The 25,342-nt window shown below is 35.3% G+C and overlaps 1 protein-coding gene across 1 annotated transcript in view; it reads left to right on the forward strand.

The window, feature by feature from the left end:
• The window catches only part of LOC149780048 (box C/D snoRNA protein 1-like), a 50,517-nt gene extending 31,042 nt beyond the window's left edge, over nucleotides 1-19,475 (forward strand). The window contains exons 5-8 of the mRNA XM_089936805.1: nucleotides 2,586-2,654; nucleotides 12,682-12,834; nucleotides 14,409-14,527; nucleotides 17,800-19,475. Of these exons, the coding sequence (XP_089792931.1) occupies nucleotides 2,586-2,654; nucleotides 12,682-12,834; nucleotides 14,409-14,527; nucleotides 17,800-17,849 (391 nt within the window). The 3' untranslated portion in view covers nucleotides 17,850-19,475. The remainder of the gene's footprint in view (nucleotides 1-2,585; nucleotides 2,655-12,681; nucleotides 12,835-14,408; nucleotides 14,528-17,799) is intronic.
• Nucleotides 19,476-25,342: the final 5,867 nt, after the last annotated feature.

The raw sequence follows: 25,342 nt of genomic DNA on the forward strand, positions 1-25,342 counted from the left end.
TTATAATCGATAATCAGAACAACACTAATTGGAGTACACCAAAATTTGGCCCAGCATTCAGCCATCAAACGTCGATGTACATTATGCTTTTCACACAGTGGTGTGCCGCAATTTTTACAATTGGGAATGTGCTGGTATTGTTGCTTACAATTTACCTGTCATACATCTAAAATGTAGTAATATTATTATATAGTACATGTATGACAGATAAATTGTAAGCAATGATATGAGCCCCAGTGGGCATGTGGCAGAATTATGTGAAATAGCACACTGCTATAGCATCCCCAGCAGATTTCAGTTTTGGAGTACTTTAAGCCACCTACTCAAGTCCTGCATGCTACCAGTGCTGAAGCATTGTTTGTGAGCTTTCTTGCTGAACATAACCTGACTTTCTCAGTTGGAGATCAGCAACAGTGACAGTGAATGATTATTTCCTATTGTGAGGTAAAATAAGACAAACTTTAGTGCCACCTTAGATGTTGAAAATTTGCAACAATTTTGGTCACCCATATTAACCAGCGGGCAAGAAGCCTGAACTGTTCTGAAAACAAATTTACCTTGGCCTGATTGAGGAAGTTCAAGACTGCCACAGCATAATATCATGACAGATAGTGTGAAGTTCATGTATATCAGTAAATTTGGCTGCAAATAAAGTAGTACATGTAATCAGTGTAAATAATATCTTTTGGTTTTATTTTGTAGTACTGACCAATGAAGTAGATCGAGTTAGTGTCATGATATAATTTTTTCAATAATTGTGTTCAAAATTCACTAATTTTTATCCCACTTTTAACTAATTGCGAGTCTGAATGGGTTGGCAGCTCTGCATATTTAAAAGATTTTGATTTCAATTAAGGTTCATACAGAGTGGAGCAGGAAGAGAGATAGATATTGAATTGTTCTGTAAATATAGCTATATCAGTGTTTCTTCCTCTCCCTCCTTTCTACTCCTCACTTCTTTTGGTGTTAAGCAGAGGATAGAGCTTCCCCTTTAGATAACTTTAGATAAAATCCTGGCAGAATCTCTAAAGTATTGTTTTGAAAAAGTCATAATCATGTGAATTATTTGTAAAAATTTCTTTGTTTTAGTTTGTACATGTAATCAATGTACTCCAGTCACACGTGCAGTTGGTTTACACTTGATATTGTTTTTGAATTTGAATAGTTATTTCTAAGCCAAATTATTTAAGTTGGCATTCACATTAAGATCTCAGTTAGTTGTGAAATTAGTGTTTTGTTTTGCTACACAAAACAAACTGAAGTGGGTTTTTATAGAGTCCATGGTGATTCAATATATAGGATGGATTAAAGTTACCAGGATACAGACATTTTGTGTAGAACAGTTTGGAAGAGAAGAACACATAGATGTATTTTATGAATTTTGTTGAATAGTGCACTAAAATAAAGTTGTCTTTAATAATAATAATAATAATAATAATAATAATAATATTAATAATAATGGTAGATGTTGTATTTGTTCAAAAGATGGTATTGCTTCAAGAACAAAAGTTTTGACAGATGAACCTTAATATAAAGGTCACTTGTGTACAGAAGACAAGTTTGGCCTTTACACATGAGTGGCCTCTATTGATTAGTTTGACTATCTGGTCTTGTTGATAATTTTTAAAATTGATTTTATATATTATAAATGTAGTGTAAGATCCTCATACTCTGGTACTGGGGACAACTATCTATAGTGACCGTGTTATACTTGCACAACTTAAACTAGGAAGTTTTCTCAGAGAGACTCCCAGTTATCTTCCTGTCCACAAATTAGAGAAGAAAAATAGATAGTAATTATGGATTAGTTCTATTAATATTCTGATACTGCTTATGCTTCATTAATTGTATTGACCACTTGTAATAATGTTTTGTATCCTAATGACAGAACAATACTTACAATTCACTATTTTTTGTGGGGTATTAATTTTTGTGGTTATTACAAATGAGTTTAAACATTTACCAAACAGGGTGGAAACAGTATGATCCCTTCCATGGAAACTATAGGATCCATTCTGCAGAAACAGTATTATCCATTCCATGGAAACAGTGTGATTCCTTCTATGGAAACTGTAGGATCCTTTCTGCAGAAACAGTATTATCCATTCCATGGAAACATTGTGATCCCTTCCATGGAAACAATATGATCCCTTCTATGGAAACAGTATGATCAATCCCATGGAAACAGTATGATCCCTTCAGTGGAAACAATAGGATCCCTTTACCAGTCCAGTACTGATGAAAATGTAAATAGTTGCAAAATGCTGACATTGATTCCAACAAAGTTACATGTATGTACTGTGCTCTATCATTCATTGTGTACATGCATCATCATATACATGCACACTAAAAAATATAAGGGAAAAAAAGTGAATCAGTATATTTTAAAAATATATATATTTATACAGACTCATTAGTAGATTGATTTTGTTAGGAAAATGGGTCTTCCAAATAATCAGTTTTAAATCAATTGTGATGATCTTTTCAAAGGACGTGGTAGCTGGACCCTGTTCAGTCCTATAGTTTGGATAATTTGCCATCCATCTAATAGGCCTAATGTACTGTAAATGTTTTATTTTTTGCAGATCTAGGTCAATTCTTTGGCAGATTGAATGGCTGTTCCCCCAGGCTGAGGCCAGATATATTGCAAAGAGGTAAGGGCTGTTTTAAAATTAATTGGGATGGATGGGTTGTGGGGGGGTTAAGAATGCATTATTAACTTTCCTTCGTGAAGTAAAGGAGAGCTATTGCATAACCATAAGTGATAGCATTGGCATCTACACATCTAATATTTAATGAAAAGAAATACAGATTTCATAACATGACTAATTAGGTGTGCTTTAAGAAAAGTACAAAAAATGCATACAGTATTTGAAAACTGTATTTAGTTTATGATAAAAATATAACAGCAACTACAGTAAATATTTTCCTTTCTTATTTCATTCCAGTAAAAGTTGTTCAGATACAGGTACCCATGATAATGTCATTATTTCAGGAATGGCTATTGGAACAATGTTATACACCACTCCCTCGATAACTCGTGCCCTGATAACTTGCGAACCCATTTATAACGCGGTGTCAGGCGTGGATTCCATTTTTTAAACCCGAAAATACCCCAAAAATGTATCCCTATTTGGTGAACTTGAAGAAAATCACGATCAAAATTGGTAACGGAAGCTTTGATGTATCGCACATTTTATCGTTGAAAATGGTAGATAGGACCTGGAAATTTTAAACAACACTATGAAATATCAAATTTAAAAATAGCTCATACAATTTTTAACATTTTCTTTCCAAACGACATTCCTAATACACCGCAATTAACGATATGTAAGGAAATTTCAATCAATGAAAATGTCAATTATGTTGAGTGGAGGCAGTACTTTAATAAATAAATACAAATTAAATAATTTTTATATCAATTGAAATTTGTGTTCTAGTTCCATCTTTTAGCTCCTTTTAAGTGTCCTCTTGTAATTAAGCGTAAAATGCGTCAATCTACCGTAACAGCTATGTCCACGTGCATTTTTCTGAGAACCTAATTAAGTGCCAACCGTGTTTTGATAACTGACTTGTGGAAGTATTTGTTGTATTGTTGCACTTAATTAAAAGCTAGCCTCCTTTGTAATATCACGTTAATAATGTCTTTTGAATGAAAAGGAGGTGGAATATTATAACAGAAAAGTTAATAGGCACAAAAATCGGACTAACTTAAAATCTAGTGGCCTGTGTCGAATGTCGGGTGAACTTGCTTCATTTGATCAATCGAACATTGTGTATGTAACAGAAACTACCTTAAATTAACCGACTCTCATAACTGTGATCAAAGATAACAAGGCAGCCAAGCGAAAAATGAATACTTCGTAAAATGTAGAGCTTGATTTCACAGATATGGACCATTGTGGGCAAGCGAGTTTCAGAGAATTCTTGAACTGGCATTTAGAGATATCCTCAGGGATGACAAGAATTTTCAGTATTACTTCCATTGAAATCATGAATTAACATTGCATTAATTGAACAATAAAAAATTGAGTTTAGATGTGTTACGAAAAACAAATGTTGCGTGTTTTTGAAAAAAAGGAATCTTGTTTGGTGGTGTATCAACAGTTAGTCTAGTTCCCAAATTATGGACTACCAATTTGGCAAGATACTATTAGACACCACTACGGGAACCAGACTCATCAAGAAAACAAAAAAGCAGTGATGTAATACACAGATCTTTCGTGTACACGTGATGGTTGTTCCAACCAGTTGGAATGATCTTTCATATGTTGGATATTTTGAAGAAAAAATGTTATTAAAACAGAATAATGAACAACTTCATTAGAAAATGCACATTATTAAAAATTATTATCGACATGATTGTAAAATGGGGATTCAGTCATTAAACAGCCCAGTTCCCTAATGCTGCTCCCCCTACAGTTTTCTTGATGTCAAAGCGATTTGTTATTCAATTTTTGGATGTCCCTCGGTAACTTGTGCCTTGCTTATAGTGCAGTCTATGTTTGTGGACCCCGTTGTGCACGAGTAATCTAGGGAGAGGTGTAGTATGAAATTGGTGAAAAATTCTGTCATCATAAAAAATCTGATTCTCTGTTATCATACAGAAAAGTTTTACAGTATGCAAATTAAATGGCAGACCAACATAAGAGTAATATAGATTCAAATACATTCTTAAAAACCATTTGTGCTTTGCATTTGTGCTGCCTGCTTCCTTAAGATTGCATTCTGCTTTCATTCCATTTTCATTTCACAGGTAAAATTACCCATTTATGGGTCTGCAATAGGAAGTGCTCTCCAACCTACCCACATACTCATCCACCCACCACTTGAATTATGGAGTAGTCCTATTCAGTCTTTATATCTTCAGTATGTCCATTCATCTTACAAGAAGTTAAAAGTTCTTTAGCTTAATTTTTTCCCCACTGTACAACACGTTTAGACAGATTAATGATTGCTACTTTTGTAATAAAGATGTTGAATGTGCAGCTGAAATTGATGTGATCGTGACATTATAACATTATTGATATAGGATCTTCGTGTAGTGTAGTGTACAAAGTTATAACATTATTGATAGGACCTTAGTGTTGTATACAAAGTTAATGTTAATTGGCGACATTGGTTGGATGAAAGATACAAATTCTGCAAGATTTTGGATGTTGAAGGACAAGATTTTGACTTCTGTCTCTTACCAAATAATGAAGGAAAAAAAATGTCTTTACAATTTTAATAATACTAATAACATTCTTATGGAATTAAAGATAATGTTACTGAACAATCAGTTGTGCAGACCCTCTTTAGTGGAAAACCAGTATGATCTCAATAATGATGTCATGCATACACACTTCTTTATATTAGTTAATAACAGGAGCCCAGCATATTCATCACATGGCCAATAAAATATCAAAATCAAAAGTGTCAGGTTTGTGGGAATTCCATGGCAGTGTATATTTTAGTGATAAAAAATGTAGCAGCAGGGTGAATTCGACAAACTTTAGGGGTGGTTACTTCACAAAAATAAACCTTCCTACGAAAATGAAGATACATACGTTACCGAGGTCTCAAACCGGGTTAGCATATTTTTTTCTTAACGCTTGTGTGTCAGATTTTAATGCGTCCTTGTTTACTGTTGTGACCGAGGATCATGTAAATTTATCGTAATAAATCCACGAGGAATCGCTTGTGCTTTTGAGAAGTTTTTAAACTTGATCATATCCTTGTCCCCTGAACACCAAGTCTGGTGGATGTGTCTTAGTGTGTGGATATCAACATCATTAAAGACAACTTAGGTATTTGCACATATCGCTGAGTAACATATATAATATTGGTGTTTTTGTATCTGCCTCAGGAAACTATCTGAGCTGGAGTTGATTGTTTGTCTAGCATCACATCATCATATACTATGAGATTGTTAATACTACCATCAAGATCATCTATCATCTACCAACGGTGCATCATTGATGTTGGTGATAAAATCAATAAGATCATTACTGTCCTCATGCGACAACTTTGCATTTTCATGAAAATCTTTAAGCATGTCGTAGCATGTCTGATCATCTACATATGGTGGCACTAAATACAGCTTATCTCACTTGAGCCATCTCATTATCATGTTAAGCAGCAATTGTGTTTTACTAGACCCAGATGGACCTATGATAATTGCTGGATGATGCTTGATTGGCTCTTGCTTTCGCGTCGCTGAGAAATCAATGACATTCATATTGTAGGAATAAAGAATAATTTTATGAATTTATATTGTGTTCGATGCAGAGCACCCACCCCCACCATTGGATTAAAAACAAAAATTATGAATAAAAAGCATGCGCTCACAGGCAAGTGTATGAAATGTGGTACAAAAATACAAATTTATTTCGTCTCATACGAAGACAGGCAGATGTATCGCTGCTTCACTTGGCAAATTACCAGAAGCTCCATGGGCTAAATATCCAGGCAAATTACCAGGGGCTCTATGGGCTAAATATCCAGTCAAATTACCAGGGGCTCTATGGGCTAAATATCCAGGCAAGAAGCATCTTCCTGGATATCATTATTGTGGTCCTGGAACTTGACTTGATATCCGTCTTAATGAAAAAGATCAACCAAAACCTGGAGAGTATCCAATAAATGTGATTGATCAAGCATGCCACATTTATAATGTCGTGTATAAATATCTAGATTCGCCTGCAATGGCCACAGTTGCAACAAGTTGATACTGGCAAAGAATTTCTTGGTGCATTAACATCTCTGATGAAACAACATGATGTCAAAATCAGATGAGGACACACCGCAATTCACAGTGATCAGGCAGTCTTTGAATGATTTAATTGAATACTTGCTGAGAGATGGTTTGGATATCAATACGTGCAGGAAATATCCCTGAACAAAGTTCAGGCGGACAAGAGATCTTGTGAATGGGTTGCGAGACTATCAAGTGTGATAGCTGCGCTAAACAATAAAATTACTCATGGAATTTCTATGAAACCTATAGTGCAATCATGAGAAATTACATACCAGTACAATGACATGAATCTTTCTCAAAACAACCAGTACTAGGTGATGTTACTGTGAGACATTTATAAGACGGGGGTAGCTTGAGGTCAAAATAGAGCAAATGTTCCAGTCTGGAGTGTAACCACATAAAATTTCCAGTGTGGTTACATCAACGGGTAGTCCTGCAATCTACAAACTAGATTCAGCTGCTCCTCAACATCGGTTTTTACGTGAACATGTGCAGGTAATTCCTGGGGATACACAACTACCACTGCCTTCACTCTCATGAAGGGCGATTTGTTAACTGATTACACTCAAGTCATGTCAGCATCACATTTTCACATGTGTGGCCGAGACTATAATTAATTTTATCAATGGTATATTGTTTTGGATTATTATTCGAATGCTGCCACAACATTAGTGTGTTACAGCAGGCACAATGATTATTCTGTCACTGTTTCAGTGTCATGATATATTCAGTCTCGAGATCAAAGTCACGCTTATTGTTTTTGTCACATGCTTATAACCAGCTATTCTTTTCTTTACTACACCATCATCATTGCCAGTAGTTTGATTATTATTTACTGTGAAGTCCACAATAACCCTCCACAGCTGAGATGTTCTTATGACTTGAGACACTGCCATATAAACAAAATTATTCATTCAGTACGATCATTAACAATCCAAATATTTGTACTGGAAATAGTTAATTCTTGTGATGAATGAATCATCATAGAATATCCTAGTGTCTATGGAAATTTATCCATCATTAATGCGCTCTCAACAGCACTCACACGAACTAAAGCAGTATCATTTAACACAAGTTTTGTTTACCACCACCACCTGGAATTTCAACATCATTGTTGGGTGATAACATAATGGTACAGGTAGATCAGAAATTTTTTATTCTTTATGCAACAGAAATAATTGTTTCTGAAGTGAATCATGAACTCTCTTCCAACTTGCAACTATCAGCAGGACTCCATAAATTCCAAAATTCATTTATATGTGTTTCTGGAATTATCTCATGCATTATTTCATAATTGATCTTTGTCTGGTTGTAGTCTGGTTAATTTCTTAAACTCTCTCAATTCTGGATCAAGCGCTCGGTATTCATCAGTTATTTCCTCATCAAAATATACGAATGTTATCAGCCATTCATGCAGAGATGATCCAACAAAATGTGGTGGTTGACCATGAACGCCACAGAATATTACAGCAGTATTTTGAGTTAATAACCAATCAAGAAATGTTTTTTAAACATCCATTGATACCATTTATATTTCATCCAAAATAATGATCTTACAAATGTATTTTTCACCCATTCATTCAGGAGTCCATGCATCTCCTTTCCATCTAAATACCACTTCGGTGGCCTAGTGGTTAGAGCATCTACCTTGGATGTGGAAGGTTGTGGGTTCAATCCCTGGCCGAGTCATACCAAAGACTTACAAAAATTGTACTGACAGCTGCCTCGCTTGGCGCTCAGCATTAAGAGGTTAGTGTTATGACTGGTTGGCCAAGTGTCAGGATAATGTGACTGGGTGGGACATCATACTACATGTCTGCAGCATGATGCCCCAGTGCTAGACATCACTATAAACTGTCACACTGCAGACAACTTAGTGATATGACTGAATTTTTTTTAAAGCTACATTAAAAATCCAAAACCACACACTCCATCTAAAGAAGATGTGATAAGTATGAGATTTAACTCCTCGCTCATTCTTTTCTCTGATGAGTATATATAGGTTCAAAACAACCGTAGTAATATTAAAATTCCTAAATAATTAAATCACATGTGTTGTTTTACCAGAACCACTGCATCTGTTAAGATAAAACAGTTTTATGTCTAGCTACGGGATCATACACCGATGGTGCTGATGACAGTGCTGACATAAGATTATTTTTATAATAAATTTCCTCGGGGATATAATCAGCAGATTCAGAATAACTAAGTATTTTTTCTCTTTATTCTCCATTCGCCTCATGATGCATCAATACCAGTCTTTAACAAATCCGCATGCTTTTTATCCATATAAAATGAATCTGTGTCAACTCTAACTGCAGTATCAGGAAATCTGTTTATCAGTGATAATAAATTTATAGAAACATGTGAGCATCGAAGATCTTAAATGATTCACCATTACTGTAGCTCACAATTGTACTTAATTTAGTTCTGTCTGACAAGTAAGCATTATTTCAACTTATAAATGTGCCTTTCTCTGTTGTATCAGCAATTATAAAATTGAGTTTGGCATCATTGATAATTAATCTTGTGCATTGTTGACTATGATCACATGAACCACCCTGGGTAAATTTCCCAATTATTTTTCTTCCTAGATCATTTGCCAGTTTATTTTCATATTCAATTTCATTGGGATTACACTCAAAGATTTCTTTGAGAACAGATCTATCTTCAGGAGGTGGTTTTGGTAACCAGGCTTGTTTCTGTGCACGATATGATATTATTGCTTCACTTATAGTATACAATACTAAAATTCCAGCATTAAGCATATATCGTAACAGCACTGTTCGAACCCAACTGCATTCACTAAAATGATGACCAAACCAAACAAACAATCAGATGGAGATTTTCCATAAACTGAAATGATCCTATGCATGCAAATCCAGTTAAATCAAAATCTGTTTAATGTCCATTTATCGCAACTCTGGTCATTTTGTGTGTTAGATGTCCAAATCTCTTAAAATATTCAGAACACTCTCCCATTCCAAGGAGACTTCCAGAATAACATGCAACCATATCAATGGAGATAATATCCCTGTAATCGTATTTAGTAATCCACAACCCACCATGTCCATATTCACAGCAGCTTAGCTGCACATCGTCAGGAAATTCTGATCTTGTTGGTTTCCATGAATTTTTCACCTGAGCAAAGTGAGCAGCAACTAGTGGAATGATAAAACAATTACTGAGTAATTGTTCAGTATCATCGGTATATGTCAATGCAAGATTTTTCATCTCATCATAAATAGATTCTGCGCAATAATATATCTCCATTAGGTCATACAAATTGATCATAATTTTCACATTCAGAACTTTGAAACAACCACATAGAGCTTTAAAACAGTATTATGATAAAAAAATGATGTTAATTAATTTCTCATTTGTGGTTTGTGGGAATTCCATAGCAGTGTGTTTTAGTGACCATTTGCAATGGTCATTTGTAACAACAACCAAAAGCGTCCGGCTTGGTGTAAATCCTTAGTAATGTATGTAATAGTGATCAAAAGTGACAGGTTTATGGGAATTGTACTCTACTGAATATCTTTTCTTTGTGTTCCTAATAACACAAGTCTGTTATCTTCAATCCATGCAAATTTTGTAGTTTTTCATACTTTTTCAGTTATTATTATGTGAAGAGTTAGTGATGTTATATTCTTTTTACATAATTTTCTGTGTTGTGACCCTTATTCGGAGATGTATATTCAGCCAAAAATAGTACAAGAAAATGCACACCATCCTATTAATTTTAAAATTACTTTTGGATTACTTATACCCTTTGGTACATAAAACTTTCAGAAAGATGAGTACTCCAGAATTTTGCAATCCATTCTACAGCACATGCAATATTTTGATTCCCTATACTTCACAGTGGGGGATTTAATCACCTCCCCTTTCACTCCATGGTGGATTGATAAATACCTACAAATCACCACAGTGCCCTGATAGGCATGCTGACTGTAGCCCTGCCATGAAATGGCTGCTCAGCATTACTGATTGACATTTCCACAGCTGAGATTGAAGATCACTTATGGAAAGACTAATGTCAAGAGTGATTTACAATCAGATTGCATTGGAAGAATCATTTATTTTTATTTCAATCATATATTTGGATGATAAAATATTTTCTCAAAAGTCTTGTGTATTCAATACATGTATTTTAGAAAAGCTTGATCATCTTGTTCAATAATTGTTTGCTTTTAGTTTATTCAAAGAAATCTGAATAACATTGTGTATTGAGTTGATGAGCTGTACAGACAGCATCAGTTTATCCTATTGTTACCAAGGGAAAGTAATATTTGAAATATTAAATTCCAAATGACAACTAATTATGTTTTAAAATGAACTAAACAGAAAACACTGAAATGCAAGCCATGTGCCTAGCCCAAAATCAATATTGGCAATGTCATGAGGTTGAATATACACAACTTTGAACTAGGTTGATTCTGTCAGCATGTGTATAGTTAGGGACTGCTCATTTTCTTTACGGGGCTAGAATGTTCTTTCCAGATGGGATTTTTTTCTCTCATTTAAAGAAATTTGTTTCAAGCCAAATAAAGAAAGGAATAATGATTTTTTATACAACAAATAAGAACATCACAGTTGTTTTGAAGCATTTATTCACTGCCCATATAAAATTAAATGATCTCTCCATATTAATGACTCGACTTCAACAAACATTCTACAGAAATCACGGCAGTGGTCACTGTCAGCACTTGTAAAATATTGACATCGGTGAGCATGACAAGACGACGTCAATTCAGCTTGGAAATGGTGTGTACTTAGCAGTCCCAAGTATAGTCCTGCCATCAACAATGGAAATTTGATTATTGTTTATAATTAATCAAGAAGAAGACTGACAAACTGCCTACAACTATTGTTTTATTTACTTGTTTTACTGTGGTCAGAGGAATCAGACAAATGTCAGGTCAAAGTCTTACAAAAATGGTACTAATGGCTGCCTCGCTAGATGCTTAGCATGACGAGGCTAGTGTTAGGACTGGTTGGCCTGGTGTCAGGATAGTGTGACTGGATGGGTGGGGGGGCATCATGCTGCATGTCTGTGGCATGATACCCCAGTGCTAGACATCACTATAAACTGCAACGCTGCAGACATCTTAGTAATAAGAATGAAAGATTGTTAAAAGCTACGTTAAAAATCCAAATCACACACAAACACATACAAATGTCAGGTTATAAAATTACCAAAACAAAACTGGACCAAATGTTTTACCTGTGCATTATTGCAGTACATATTTTATTGGTTAATTAAAACAACATTTCTCCTGCATTTATTTCAGGTAATTGAGCAGTAATATCTAAAACTGAAGGAACAGAATTGTTTTATTTTATCTCTAATTGGGTGGGGAAAATATTTTTTAATCTGTTCACTTTACACATATAAAGTTGCATGATTTGGTTTTAACAGCATTTCTTGTAAGCATCATCACAGAAAGTAAATAAATCATAGATCACAAGTTTATTTTAAAAAAATGTTTGTCATTACTTCACACACTGAAACTGAAAACTTGCAAAGATCTAAACGCTATAAGAGTTGGATGGGGATAATAGGGGTAAAAAATTGGTGCTTAAGCCAGAAATGGATTGGGGTAGGGGTGGGGTGGGCTAGGCAAGTTTTAAAATTATGATTTTATTTTAAACAATAATGGATTGTCTCTATCAAGATATCTTGCTTTACATTTTCCACTTGTCAAGATATATGATCTCTAGGGTGAAATTAACACAAAACGTAAAGAGCATGCATGCAGTTTCATTGATGTTCTAAAAAATAATAGTTTTTAGTACAACATTCTGATAGGCAGATATAGGGGAGTGGGTTTGGTGTAGAAGTGAGAAATGTGTTTCATATTGCCGTGTAATTGTTTGTATGGGGTTTAATAAATGTTGTAAAGTCATTAGATTCCAATGTTATTTGTCATTTTCAGAGTCCCAGACACAAGTTCTCTGCAAGATTTACTGAAGAAATATGTTGATCCAGTAGAGTCTGATCCAGTAACAAGACAGAAGTTACAATGTTACATGAGGGAAAATCTTCATCTTTTCATGAAAGTAGAGAAAAGAAACGACAAAAATGCCAGGTATTGACCCACACAGTATCTACAATATGTATATGTATGTATTGAAACCTTCCTCAGCCAAAAAGACTGAAGTTAGCTTTTCATATAAGAATCTTAAATATTAAAAGGAAATGTATTAAGTTGCAAATTCCTGGTACATTGTTTGATCCTAAATGTTAACAATTATTCACTTATGTGGATATTACGTGCTTTCTGATTGGTCAAATTTTACATTTCATGGCAGTAAAGTCGATAACAATCCAAACTTTTGACACCATTGTTGCCATAGTAATCTTTACTATAACAAAAAAGTTTCAGTTTGGCTTCAAATCATGTATTTGACAATTTGAGAACATTTGATGTGGTTTTAGTGTTGTAAATCACCATTTTGTGGCTTTGCAAATGTCTGTGATGTGAAACTAAATTTACTATACTTAGGCACTGTGATCTCATTTCAGAGTGCTCTTAAAACATGCTCATTTCGACTACAAGAAGAGACTTAAAGACTTATTAATGTTTATTTCCTTAATTATTGTCAGCATGTTTTTGTTTTTTAATTTCTCTGTGTTTGTTTTGTAATCTTGGTAGTCTATATGTTTTTATGTTATCCAATAATGTAAAGTGCTTAGAGCTTCTAAAGATTAGATGCTATACTATGTCTACATTATATTATTATTATTATTATTACTATTGTAAAGGCAGTTTTACACCATGTGATGTTGCCAAACTTTCTGGATAGCATGCAGATTAAAAAACGAATCATGATTTTAGGGTCAAAGTTCAGGGTCAGTGATTGAGAGAAGAAAAATAGTTTCTACTAAATAACTTCAGTTCCACATCATAGACATTGCTTTAACTTTTGATGGCATCCACTTGGAATAAGAAGAAGCCCTATTTTTTCGTTCAAAACATCAAAGGCCATGGTGACTGGCTGAAAAATGAAAATGGCTTCTGCATTAAAGCTTTAATTCTGAACCATGTTGGTTTATCCATGTTTATGGCTGGCTTATTTGTTTGGTAGTTGATTTTAGTTTTGAAGGTCAAGATGACTGACTTGATAAAAGCTTTTGCATAATTAATTTAGTTCTAGTTAATGTACCTTGACCACAGTTTGTAGAAGCTTATTGCATTTGGGGTCAGAAGGTCATGGTCAAGGACCTTGGGACTGAAAACAATCTCCATTATGCATGATAATTTTTTGTTCCTGGGCAATTTCCTTGATTAAACTATGATGATGGCTTGCACTTAGAAATATAAGAGTTTGAACCTAAAGGTCAGAGGTAAAGGTCATGGTAGGTCTAATAAGAAAGTAATGGTTCAGCACAGTAAGTTAAGCTGAATACTGCAAAGGCAGTGGTCACTGAGACCTGTTGTTGAATTATCTCCAAAGTCAGCTATGCCCTTCAAGAGCCTACACAGATGATTTTAAAAAAATAGGTCAGGTAATGTTCCATTCATGGTACTACTGTTGCAGCATAATTGCATGCTGTGCATATTAAAGATGAATATATTGCCAAATTTTATGCCAGAAAATGCAATACCAGAGTATTTTGATTTGCAGTAACACTACAATGTGCAAAATCTTTTTGTTTTAGGTACTACAGGTTGTCCATGGAGAAGACTTTGGCAGAGAACTTGGCTCACAAATGTGTGATTGAATATCCTACAATCCATGTTGTACTTGGAAAATATTGTAATAACTATCCATTAATTGGTAAGTTATATCTGGAGGCACTGCGGCTCAGTAGTTAGCATGCATTGCTCAGGAACAAAAGGATGAGGTTTGAATCATACCATCAGATCAGCCAGGGTGTGTCCTTGGGCAAGGCATTCTACTCCATTTGCCATGGTACTAAATAACCTACATGTGTTCCTGTACAATAAAATTAAATCCTTTTATACCTCCCATATTTACCTTCATAAACCCAGTTGTATGAGGTTCACCCAGTTGTACACATCTTGATCCATTGTGAGATATTGCACTCAAATATCAGATCTAATCTGTGTGCATGTAATTTTAAGAGTTTCCAAATTGCACATTTGGGAATCATCACCATATGCAAACTTCACACTGAAATAGTTGTTAAAATTTGTTTGTAAAAATATGGACTATGAACAGCATAATTTAGATACAAATGTGAACAGAAAACGAAGATAAAAGAAACTCAACAAAATAAAAGCAGTAAGGGTATGTCATATTATTATACGCTCATTGTTTTCCCTGTTAACTTTACATAATCAGAATCATGCAATATTACCCGATACTGAACCCGCACACCAATTGACTTATAGCATTCATGTGCATAAAGGAACTACTTTCTATTGTAAAACAAACAATGGATGCAGATGCGAGCACTTTTGATTTGTAAACAAATCATGTACACTCATGTAAGGGGCACTTTACGTTGTGGGTGTTAAAATTTGTTTCTGAATGAACTAAAGCAGATATTTTGTGGATTGCCACATACCAGCTACTTTGGCACATTCCACGTTGATACAGTGTTTTGGATTTAGGCTCGCTTCAGTATACAACAGACACAAGATAAGGTCCTTACAAATAACATGCAAGTGACAGGTCATATACTGTCTTCTTAAGCTGCTGATAAGAATGGCAAAAAAGAATATGCTTACAGTTTTACATTCTGAATTTCCTCAAAATATACTTGCTTAGTTCTTCAAATCCGAATTACATGAGCCATGTCATTGGTTCTTAATCTTGATTATACATTTTGAAATCATACTGTAATTTCGAATATAAGTGCAATTACATCCTCCTTACTGCACTCAAAATGAAATAAACATTAAATTCGATAGCTTCTTTTTGATAATTGCAATTGAAAGACTTCATATTTTCCCACATTATGATTTCAGACATTCAGTGACAGAAACAGAAACACATTTGCAGATGTAAACACGTAAACACGCTTTTCCCAAGGTTCTTCACTCCCAAGTATTTCATGTGCAATTGTCACATACATATCAAGTCCATAATCATGAAATTTCGTAGAATCGAAACAAATACCAAGATCTATTCATTCCATATCAAATGGAAAAGTTGTTGCAGTGCACATTCATTCACAATATGAATTCAAAATTTCAATTTTAACTAGACTCACCATTTTCTTTCGAAGGTTATGTCGAGCGTGCGACTAAGTTCAGATTTATCTGGGCGGAGTTATGTGCACAGTAATAATGTTGTTGTTGTGTAATGATAAATATGCACTTGTGTATTTAGTTAGGAATACAGCATACATTCATTTACGTTGTTTCTTGTAGTGTATTTTGTTTATATAATTAAGCCTTAGGTAGAATAAAAAAAATTAGCATATAATAAAAAGGTAGTGCATTTATATGGGAAAATATGAACTCGTTTTGTCAGATGGATATACTGCACTCCCAAGGTCGTGCAGTATTCCATCCAAAAAACTCATTCATATTTTCCCATACAAATGGAGTAACCTATAAACAATGTCTCATTTTTTTGTGTGCACACCCCTTGGACCCCCAGCTATGTTTAACAGCTAGTCCTTGTGGTGACCATATTGTGCTGAAAATCTGAAAGCTATCTCACACTACAGAACAACAAGGTTGTAGGTTAATTACAATAGGATGCTGGGAAGTCCATGAAGCATTTATAGCCAAAATACATGTCCTAGAGGGGTACACCAATTCATAGCATTTCAAACTGTTTACATGAACAGATATTTATCCATGTCCTGTTTGGGAGCACAGTAGATAATAGATCATTCAGTGCTGTCTAGCATGACAAGAGATACAGTTACTGATTAGTATCAAAATTTAGTGCTGTCAAGTGTAAAAATAGATATAGTTACTTTCACAGTTAGTGATTACTTTCAGATTTAGTGCAGTCAAGTGTAACAAGAGATACTGATACAGTTACTGACTAATTTCAAGTCGGTGGTGCCAGGAATGCACAGAGTAATAAAAGTTGAATGAAGGAGCTGATAATTTTGTGTGAATTAAAATTCAGAAATGAAGCCAGGACAGGTGGATATTAGTGTCGTGTAAATGCTGATATATGATAATATGCCCTGCACTTGTTTTTCTCTCATCTCTTTGTGTTCTGGTGGCAGTGGGGGGGGGGGCTTGCTTTCTGTCAACAGCTATGCAGCAAGTTGTATGACAGTAGGTTTGTGTCGATACCAATTGCAGTTAGGTATGTAGGACCTAAATCAGGTTGGAATTGGTCCAGAACTTTTACTTAAATTTAAATAAACTGTATGCATGTGTGTGTGTGTGTGTGGGGGGGAATGGATGGATGTATGTAGCACATCTTTATACAGTTTCTTAAGCAGTTCACATAAAAATATTTATTGTCTTGCCGACTGGAAATTGACACATTTGACAAGAGTGTGCTCCACTGGTTTATGCAATATTTCATGTCAGTACTTGTAAGCTTCTGTTCAGAAATGGTGATTGCAGTGTAGCTTTGGCTGCTTTATGTCCTTTCATTTCCCTTTATGCTAATGTGACTAGACAGTCCAAAATACAGAACACAACTTAAAGTGAGTATATACTGTATATGATACTAGTAATCTAGATGTGCCTTTTCATTTGAAGAATTATCACTTCATTATTTTGACTGCTTCGGTGGCCTAAGTGGTTAGAGCATGTGCGTCGGGAGTGGTGGTTGGGGGTTCAACATTATTGTTTCTTTCTTTTTGCGACTAACAAGATATATTAGAAAAATGGTGAGACTTTGCTGATATTATTGTATAATTCCTTTTCAACGATGGTCATCATCATTAAAGATTGGGCGTTGGTGGCTACTTTGTCTATGGGCAGGCTGTATGAAGTAGCTTTAGTTATTTCGGTGTCTACTTCATCTATAAGGAGACTGTATTTAGTTACATTAGTCATTTTGCTATCTTAAATGTCCTCAAAATCACCATTTTGTTGTAATCCTAGTACTTTGGATGACAGTGAAACACAGGTAAATTAGGTACATTTTATTTCTGATTTTAGATATAGAAGACAAGGATTCAGCACGGAGAACCCAGCATAAACAGCAGTAGTCTTGATTGTGCTGAGTCAGTATGCAGTCTACAATAGGATAACCAGAGTTCAACAATTTGGATCCAGATTTTACTCGGCTGTAATACAGTATATACCAATGAGTTGAGTCCAGCTGTAAACAACATAGACCCATTAGATCAAGGTCTATATTGCTGTTCTACTGATTTCTCCCAGCAAACTGTGTAGACTCAGACCCAGTAGATAAAGGTCTATATTGCTGTTCTACTGATTTCTCCCAACAAACTGTATAGACTCAGACCCAGTAGATAAAGGTCTATATTGCTGTTCTACTGATTTCTCCCAACAAACTGTATAGACTCAGACCCAGTAGATAAAGGTCTATATTGCTGTTCTACTGATTTCTCCCAACAAACTGTATAGACTCAGACCCAGTAGATAAAGGTCTATATTGCTGTTCTACTGATTTCTCCCAACAAACTGTATAGACTCAGACCCAGTAGATAAAGGTCTATATTGCTGTTCAACTGATTTCTCCCAACAAACTGTATAGACTCAGACCCAGTAGATAAAGGTCTATATTGCTGTTCTACTGATTTCTCCCAGCAAACTGTATAGACTCAGACCCAGTAGATAAAGGTCTATATTGCTGTTCTACTGATTTCTCCCAACAAACTGCATACACTCAGATCTGCAGATCGCGGCCTATGTTGCATGCAGTTTGATTTGACTATGACATGAGTATATGCAGTATTTCGGTTGGATCTGTGCAGTTCGCTGTTGGACTTTGCTTGTAAATGAGTATATGTGGTACCTGCATGAAAAGTGAAAGAAGCGTCTGAGTACAGAATATACCATCCCATTCTGAGTGATGTGGAATCTGAGTGCAGAATAAACCAGTCCATTCAAAGTACTGTGGAATTTGAGAGGAGAATGTACCAGTCCATTCAAAGGATTGCAGAACCTGAGTGCAGAACTTAACAGCCCATTCAAAGAAATATAAAGTATTTGGGACCTTGAATGAGACTGCAGTGCCACGAATGCATTGATATATTCACTGGTATCTGCACTATCAAGTGTTACAGGTGTTATCACACTCTTACTACACTGCTGTTGGGTCTTTAAATGGAATTGAATTTTAGTGGGTTCAAATTAATTCTATGTGTAATTTAGTGACAGCAGTGGTGTTAGAGGGCACTAGAGTGATCTTTTTACTTTAGCTTCTTCAGAGGCAGGGGCTATATTTACAAATGAACAGAGTGACCATCATTAACACGAAAACTGATTGTTTGCAAAATTAATACAGCTGGTAATACAGTAGTCCCCCTCTTATAAGGCCACCCCTAATGCAGCAGGGAGGTGGCCTTATAATGCGGGTGGCCTTTCTAGAGGGGGATGACAAATGCGAATAGTAAATACATATGAAGAAAGTCAAAAGTACATTTAATTTTAAATATTTAATATTTTCATTAAAAAATCACATGCATGTGAAATAAATGTAAAACAAACTGTGTCATCATTTTCAAAAGAATGCTATGAATAACCATTGATACAGTTTTAAAACTGTCTTTATAATTATGTTACAGATCACATTATCTGTCACTTTGTTGGTAACAGTCTAAAAAACAAACCAGTCTCGTCACATTAAAAATATCCTTGCTGTCATATCCCCTGTTTATATCGTTTGGTCTTTTGTTGCAATCTTTGACAACTTCATTATTAACATCAGCTGATTTTCCACGAAGGACAGAACACTTAATATTGTGTCGCACTTGAAATCTGTGCAACCATCCGTTACTTCCGGTAAAGTCGTCATATCCCAATTCAACTGACAAAATTGTTGCTTTTTCTTGTCATTCAAATCAGGATACAAACGTCTCCTGGCTCAAACAATCTTCCTTTCTCTGTCCATTTCACCTTCCCACTTCTGCAGAATTGTTTCATTATCGTTCACGATGTTGTTTATGTAAGTCTTCCTGACATTAGTTTTCTGCAAGGATCCTCGACAACAACCCCCCCCCCCACCGTCAGTTGAATTACTTTCTGTTCTAAACTGATAATTTTTCTTTTCCTTGATGACATGTTGATCTTTTTGCAGTAAGTTCTTCATGTTGCCAACTACAATACTGATAAAACAATTTTGTATGCATCTAAACAAATTGCCATGTGTTTTTAAAGGAAGTGATATTGTCACGTGATTCATTAGTCGCAGTCTGGTACCCAATTGTTTTATACGTTTCTTTACACTAAGTGAGAGAAGCCAAAACGGCTTCGATATGTACCATTAACATCACGCAGATTTGACCTCACGGCCGTTAGGATTCTTAATTTTGACAATTATTGTCAGTAGTAATAGCCACTGATTATCAAAGTGAACAAGCTCAACATCTTACTAAGGGAAGCCATAAAGGCTATCAAACCATTTTCCTGCTGATTTGGGTATTGTATATTGATACTGCCACTTCTCAGCTGTTACTACTGTTCAATAATTGTAATCTTAACAATTATCAGTGACTAAACCGGACATCTTATGATAACACAGCAGTAAGGCTAATTGGATTACATGTATGTACCCTTTTGTCTGGATTAAAATTTAAGTCTTTCTCGGCTTTTGTGGAATAAATTTGGCTTCTCGTGAGGCGTAAATGATATAATATTGACCTTAGTGGTAAATGTACTTTACTCAACACTTCTTTCAGTAACGAAAACCTGACATCGGGGAAACAGAAATCGGATTACTTAACACGTTATGAATAAAATACTGGTTCTGGATACATATTCAAATAAAATGCGGCCGCTTGTGAGGGGTAAATTTTATATTATTGCACTAATATGCTGGCCGCTGGTCGCGTTAGCCGGGTGGCCTTTCGTGAGGGGTACTTTTGAACACAAACTCGTCGGTGCCAATGGATTCTGGCCGTGGGTGGAGTGGGTGGCCGCTGGTCAGGGGGCCGTTCAAGAGGGGGACTACTGTTGTCAGTTTGGCTGATCATCAGTAGTTTGGATTGTACATGGATGTGTACCCTAGCTGGTAATTGGTGATGCAAAACTTAATACCCAGACAGTGGTAGAATGCAAATAAAAACTCATAATTGGCAATGTAAATTGTCAACTGGTTGCCCTTTTCTGACCTTTAAAATACTGATGCTGCAAGTAGCAAAATGACATCAAAACTTTTATCTATAAATATGTAGTAGCAGTAGTAGTATTTACTACATTTCACACTTGAAACATTCATTAGATGCCATTTAAATTGCAGCGTAATCCCTTTATCACTGCAAAGTTCCATTATCTAAGTTGTCATCTTTGCTGTGACTAGTCTGGCTAAATGCCTATAGATAACCAGTCTGATACATGACCTGTGACTAGTTCGGCTAAATGCCTTTAGGTAACCAGTCTAATGCATGACCTGTGACTGGTCTGGCTAAATGCCTATAGGTAACCAGTCTAATGCATGACCTGTGACTGGTCTGGCTAAATGCCTATAGGTAACCAGTCTAATGCATGACCTGTGACTGGTCTGGCTAAATGCCTATAGGTAACCAGTCTAATGCATGACCTGTGACTGGTCTGGCTCTATGACTACCGGTAACCAGTCTAATGCATGACCTGTGACTGGTCTGGCTAAATGCCTATAGGTAACCAGTTTAATGCATGACCTGTGACTGGTCTGGTTAAATGCCAAGAGGTAACCAGTCTAATACATGACCTGTGACTGGTCTGGCTAAATGCCTATTGGTGACCAGTCTAATGCATGACCTGTGACTGGTCTGGCTAAATGCATATAGATGACCAGTCTAATGCATAACCTGTGACTGGTCTGACTAAATGCCTATAGGTGACCAGTCTAATGTATGACCTGTGACTGGTCTGGCTAACCGCCTATATTTGACCAGTCTGATGCATGACCTGTACAGTCAACCACAGCTAGTCATACAAATCTGGAATAATTTAATCTGCAGTAAAATTCCTATAAGTTGAACTACCATAAATAAATATGTAGTTATGGCTATATTAATATATACTATCATCAGAAGAAATAAAACTAATTTAGGTCATTTGTCAGTGAATTTGAGGCCAGGCAATATGTAGATGATTTAGAGATATTTTTATATGAGTTTTAATGAATGGTCTGAGGTTCAAGCAGATGATGATCATTGACATTTCTGATAGACAGAGCTAAGTATATTATAAAAAAACAACCATACATATTTTTATGATGACCTTTTAATTTGCCTTAATTAAAACATTCACTTTTTGTCATCTACAATTGATTTTGTACTCAATTCATTCTGCTCTCAGTGTCATAGGCTAACAAAATTATGAGAGCTTTGTACTCTAAACTTTGTTTTAGGCCACTTGCAGCTTGCTGGGCTTTAATCCATTGATTTTTTTAATTCTTTATGTTCTTTCCAACAGATTAACAATATTATATCTGCCACAGTTCTTAAACTTGTCCAGAGCTTATGGAAATGAAATTAATTATGCCATTTAAGACCAGTCATTGGGATGTTTGGGTATTGTAAATGTACATGGATTGACATAGTTTTGCGAGCAAGAAGAAATCCAAGAATTATAGCTGTAACCAGATATCTTTAGTTGTAAAATAAAACCCTCATATATATACGTTTCTTTATTTGCAAGCAGCATTATCATGCATCCTATTTTATCTAGCCCGCTTGTGAGCCAGTATTGAACCTGACAGCTGCATCAACACACACTCCTAGCAGTAGAGATATGTTTTCTAGATAAGATGTTTGATGGAAATAATAAGAGTTTTCATTAGCACATAAATTATCCAGACTGAGAAAAGTAATTATTTTGTAATGACAGTATATTTAAATTAATGTCAGAACATTTATGCTTTCAGTTTGAAGAGTTAAGAGCTGATTGTAATTGTTCTATTTTGCCTAGTATACCTTAGCGTGTGTTTGAGTTATCCCGCTGTAATGTTCAGGAATCATTGTTACTGTTCAAGAAGAATCAATAAATAGTGGTTATTTTTTGTTTTCTTTCCATTTTTCAGTGGATATTTATTTACTGATACAAGAAGCAAGCATGTCTTCAACACATCAAAGTAGCAAGCATGTCTTCAACACATCAAAGTAGCAAGCATGTCATCAACACATCAAAGTTTCAGTTTTGGGCCAAATTTCTTTTGGGAAGATGGGAAGGGAGTGATTGATGTGCTCATGTTTGGGTTGTCAGACAGAAATTATATGCTTCCATAGTTGATCAGATAAAATTCAAAATTATAACTATGGCATGAATTTAATAGCAGTCAAGTTTGGGCTTGCAGAAATGTTCACCTATTTCATTCTTTGAAAAATAAACAAGTGTGATACATATAAGAAGCAGTAATTTATTATTATTACTGATACAGTCTTATATGACATAGTTATATGTTAGAATTTAATATCACCACTTGCATACATGCAAATACAAGCTAATTGGAAACTCGTTATACATAATTGTACTTTTAACAGTTTCCTAATTGGAGTTTGTGGTAATATGAAAAATTGACAAATACATCATATGTCTATTTAACAGCAAATTACAGGTAAAAGAAACATAATACATAATATTAAAGAAGTTCATTTAGTGGGATTATTACTTTAATAAATATGATTCTGATCTTCTTGATGGAACAGACCACATGCTCTCTGCAGTGATACAGCATATTAGTTCCCTCATAGAGCAGTGTCAGCTCAGTAAAGCAATATACTGTACTTGCATTTCGCTGTTTTTTTATATTAATTTAGGGGCTTTTGTGTCACCAAATGCATTGTTTTCTTTGTGGTGATGAGTATACTTCATTGCTTGATAAAACAGTTAATTGAACTCATAAAAAACCAATAATGTATCATATTATATGTGCATTATAATATGCTGGTCATATTTAATTGTAGTATCCAGAGTCTTTACCTAAATTAGTCTTAATTAAAAATCACTTTGTACAGGAGCAGACTTGAGTGTGTTCTTAAATTGAGAAGTTCTGTGCAAGCCGGGCTAGGTGAGGTTGCTATAGTGTTACCATAGTTGGCATTTACAGGCATGAATTTTGTCCATTGCTTGTACAAAATTGTTGCAATTTAATCATGTTTGCTGGCAGTGGCTGTATTAGATTGTTTGCTGGCATTGGCTGTATTAGCAAGTTTGCTGGCAGTGACTGTATTAGAATGTTTGCTGGCAGTGGCTGTATTAGCATTTTTGCTGGCGGTGGCTGTATTAGCATGTTGGCTGGCAGTGACTGTATTAGCATGTTGGCTGGCAGTGGCTGTATTAGCATGTTTACTGGCAGTGTTGAACCAAAAATGGTGGTCAGCTATTTTGTCACTTAGATGTTTCCCGAAATGTACCGAAAAAAACTAGTACTGCATCCTTGATAGATAAAATTAATAGCTCTTTGGGAAGATACTAAAATAAAAGTGAACTAGGTTCTCTTAACTGTGTAAATTTTAATATTTTAGCATCAAGCATGTTTACACCATTAATTACATTGCATTTACAGTAGAGTATGTTTGCAATATGCATATATTTCTAAGACCTTCCATGCTTTATGTAAAATAAACAACTCTAGTATAAATAGGTTATCTGAAACAATTTTAAATGTGTGTGTGTGTATGTGTGTGTTTGTGTGTGTGTATGTGTGTGTGTGTTTGTGTTTAACATGAAATAAGAACATTAATGCAGGATAAGAACACCATTTCAATGAAGGGCAAAATGCAGATGTACATACATGTATATTTGAAAATAAATCATAGACTTGTTGCATGTGCTCGTGTAAATAGAATTAAATTGGATAATGGTCCAAAACTATTAATTCATAATGCACCAGCAAATCTGGGTCTGTGCAGTTTATTAGGATTAAGCAAGAGAGGAAACACAGCAAAGACCCTGATATGCTGGTACATTATGTGATGGCAGATCAGGTTAAATCAAAGACTCTGGTATGCTGGTACATTATGTGATGGCAGATCAGGTTAAATCCAAGACCCCGATATTCTGGTACATTATGTGATGGCAGATCAGGTTAAATCAAAGACCCTGATATGCTGGTACATTATGTGATGGCAGATCAGGTTAAATCCAAGACCCCGATATGCTGGTACATTATGTGATGGCAGATCAGGTTAAATCAAAGACCCCGATATGCTGGTACATTATGTGATGGCAGATCAGGTTAGATCAAAGACCCTGATATGCTGGTACATTATGTGATGGCAGATCAGGTTAAATGTTTTGCAGAAAGACCCTGATATGCTGGTACATTATGTGATGGCAGATCAGGTTAAATGTTTTGCACAAAGACCCTGATATGCTGGTACATTATGTGATGGGCGATCAGGTTAAATGTTTTGCAGTTGGACCTGACCTGTACGTGACTGCGTGATAATCAGTACAACAAACAACTTATGTCCTGACCTGGTGGTATATCATGTGATTGCAGATTAGGGTCTGTGTTGTTTGCATATCAACCAAACGTGCACATGAAATATACAATAAAGTAATGTACTTGTATTAATCAATTCAG

This window comes from Sinohyriopsis cumingii, chromosome 16, assembly GCF_028554795.1.
Source record: "Sinohyriopsis cumingii isolate HCF-2022 chromosome 16, ASM2855479v2, whole genome shotgun sequence".
Lineage (NCBI taxonomy): Eukaryota > Metazoa > Mollusca > Bivalvia > Unionida > Unionidae > Sinohyriopsis > Sinohyriopsis cumingii.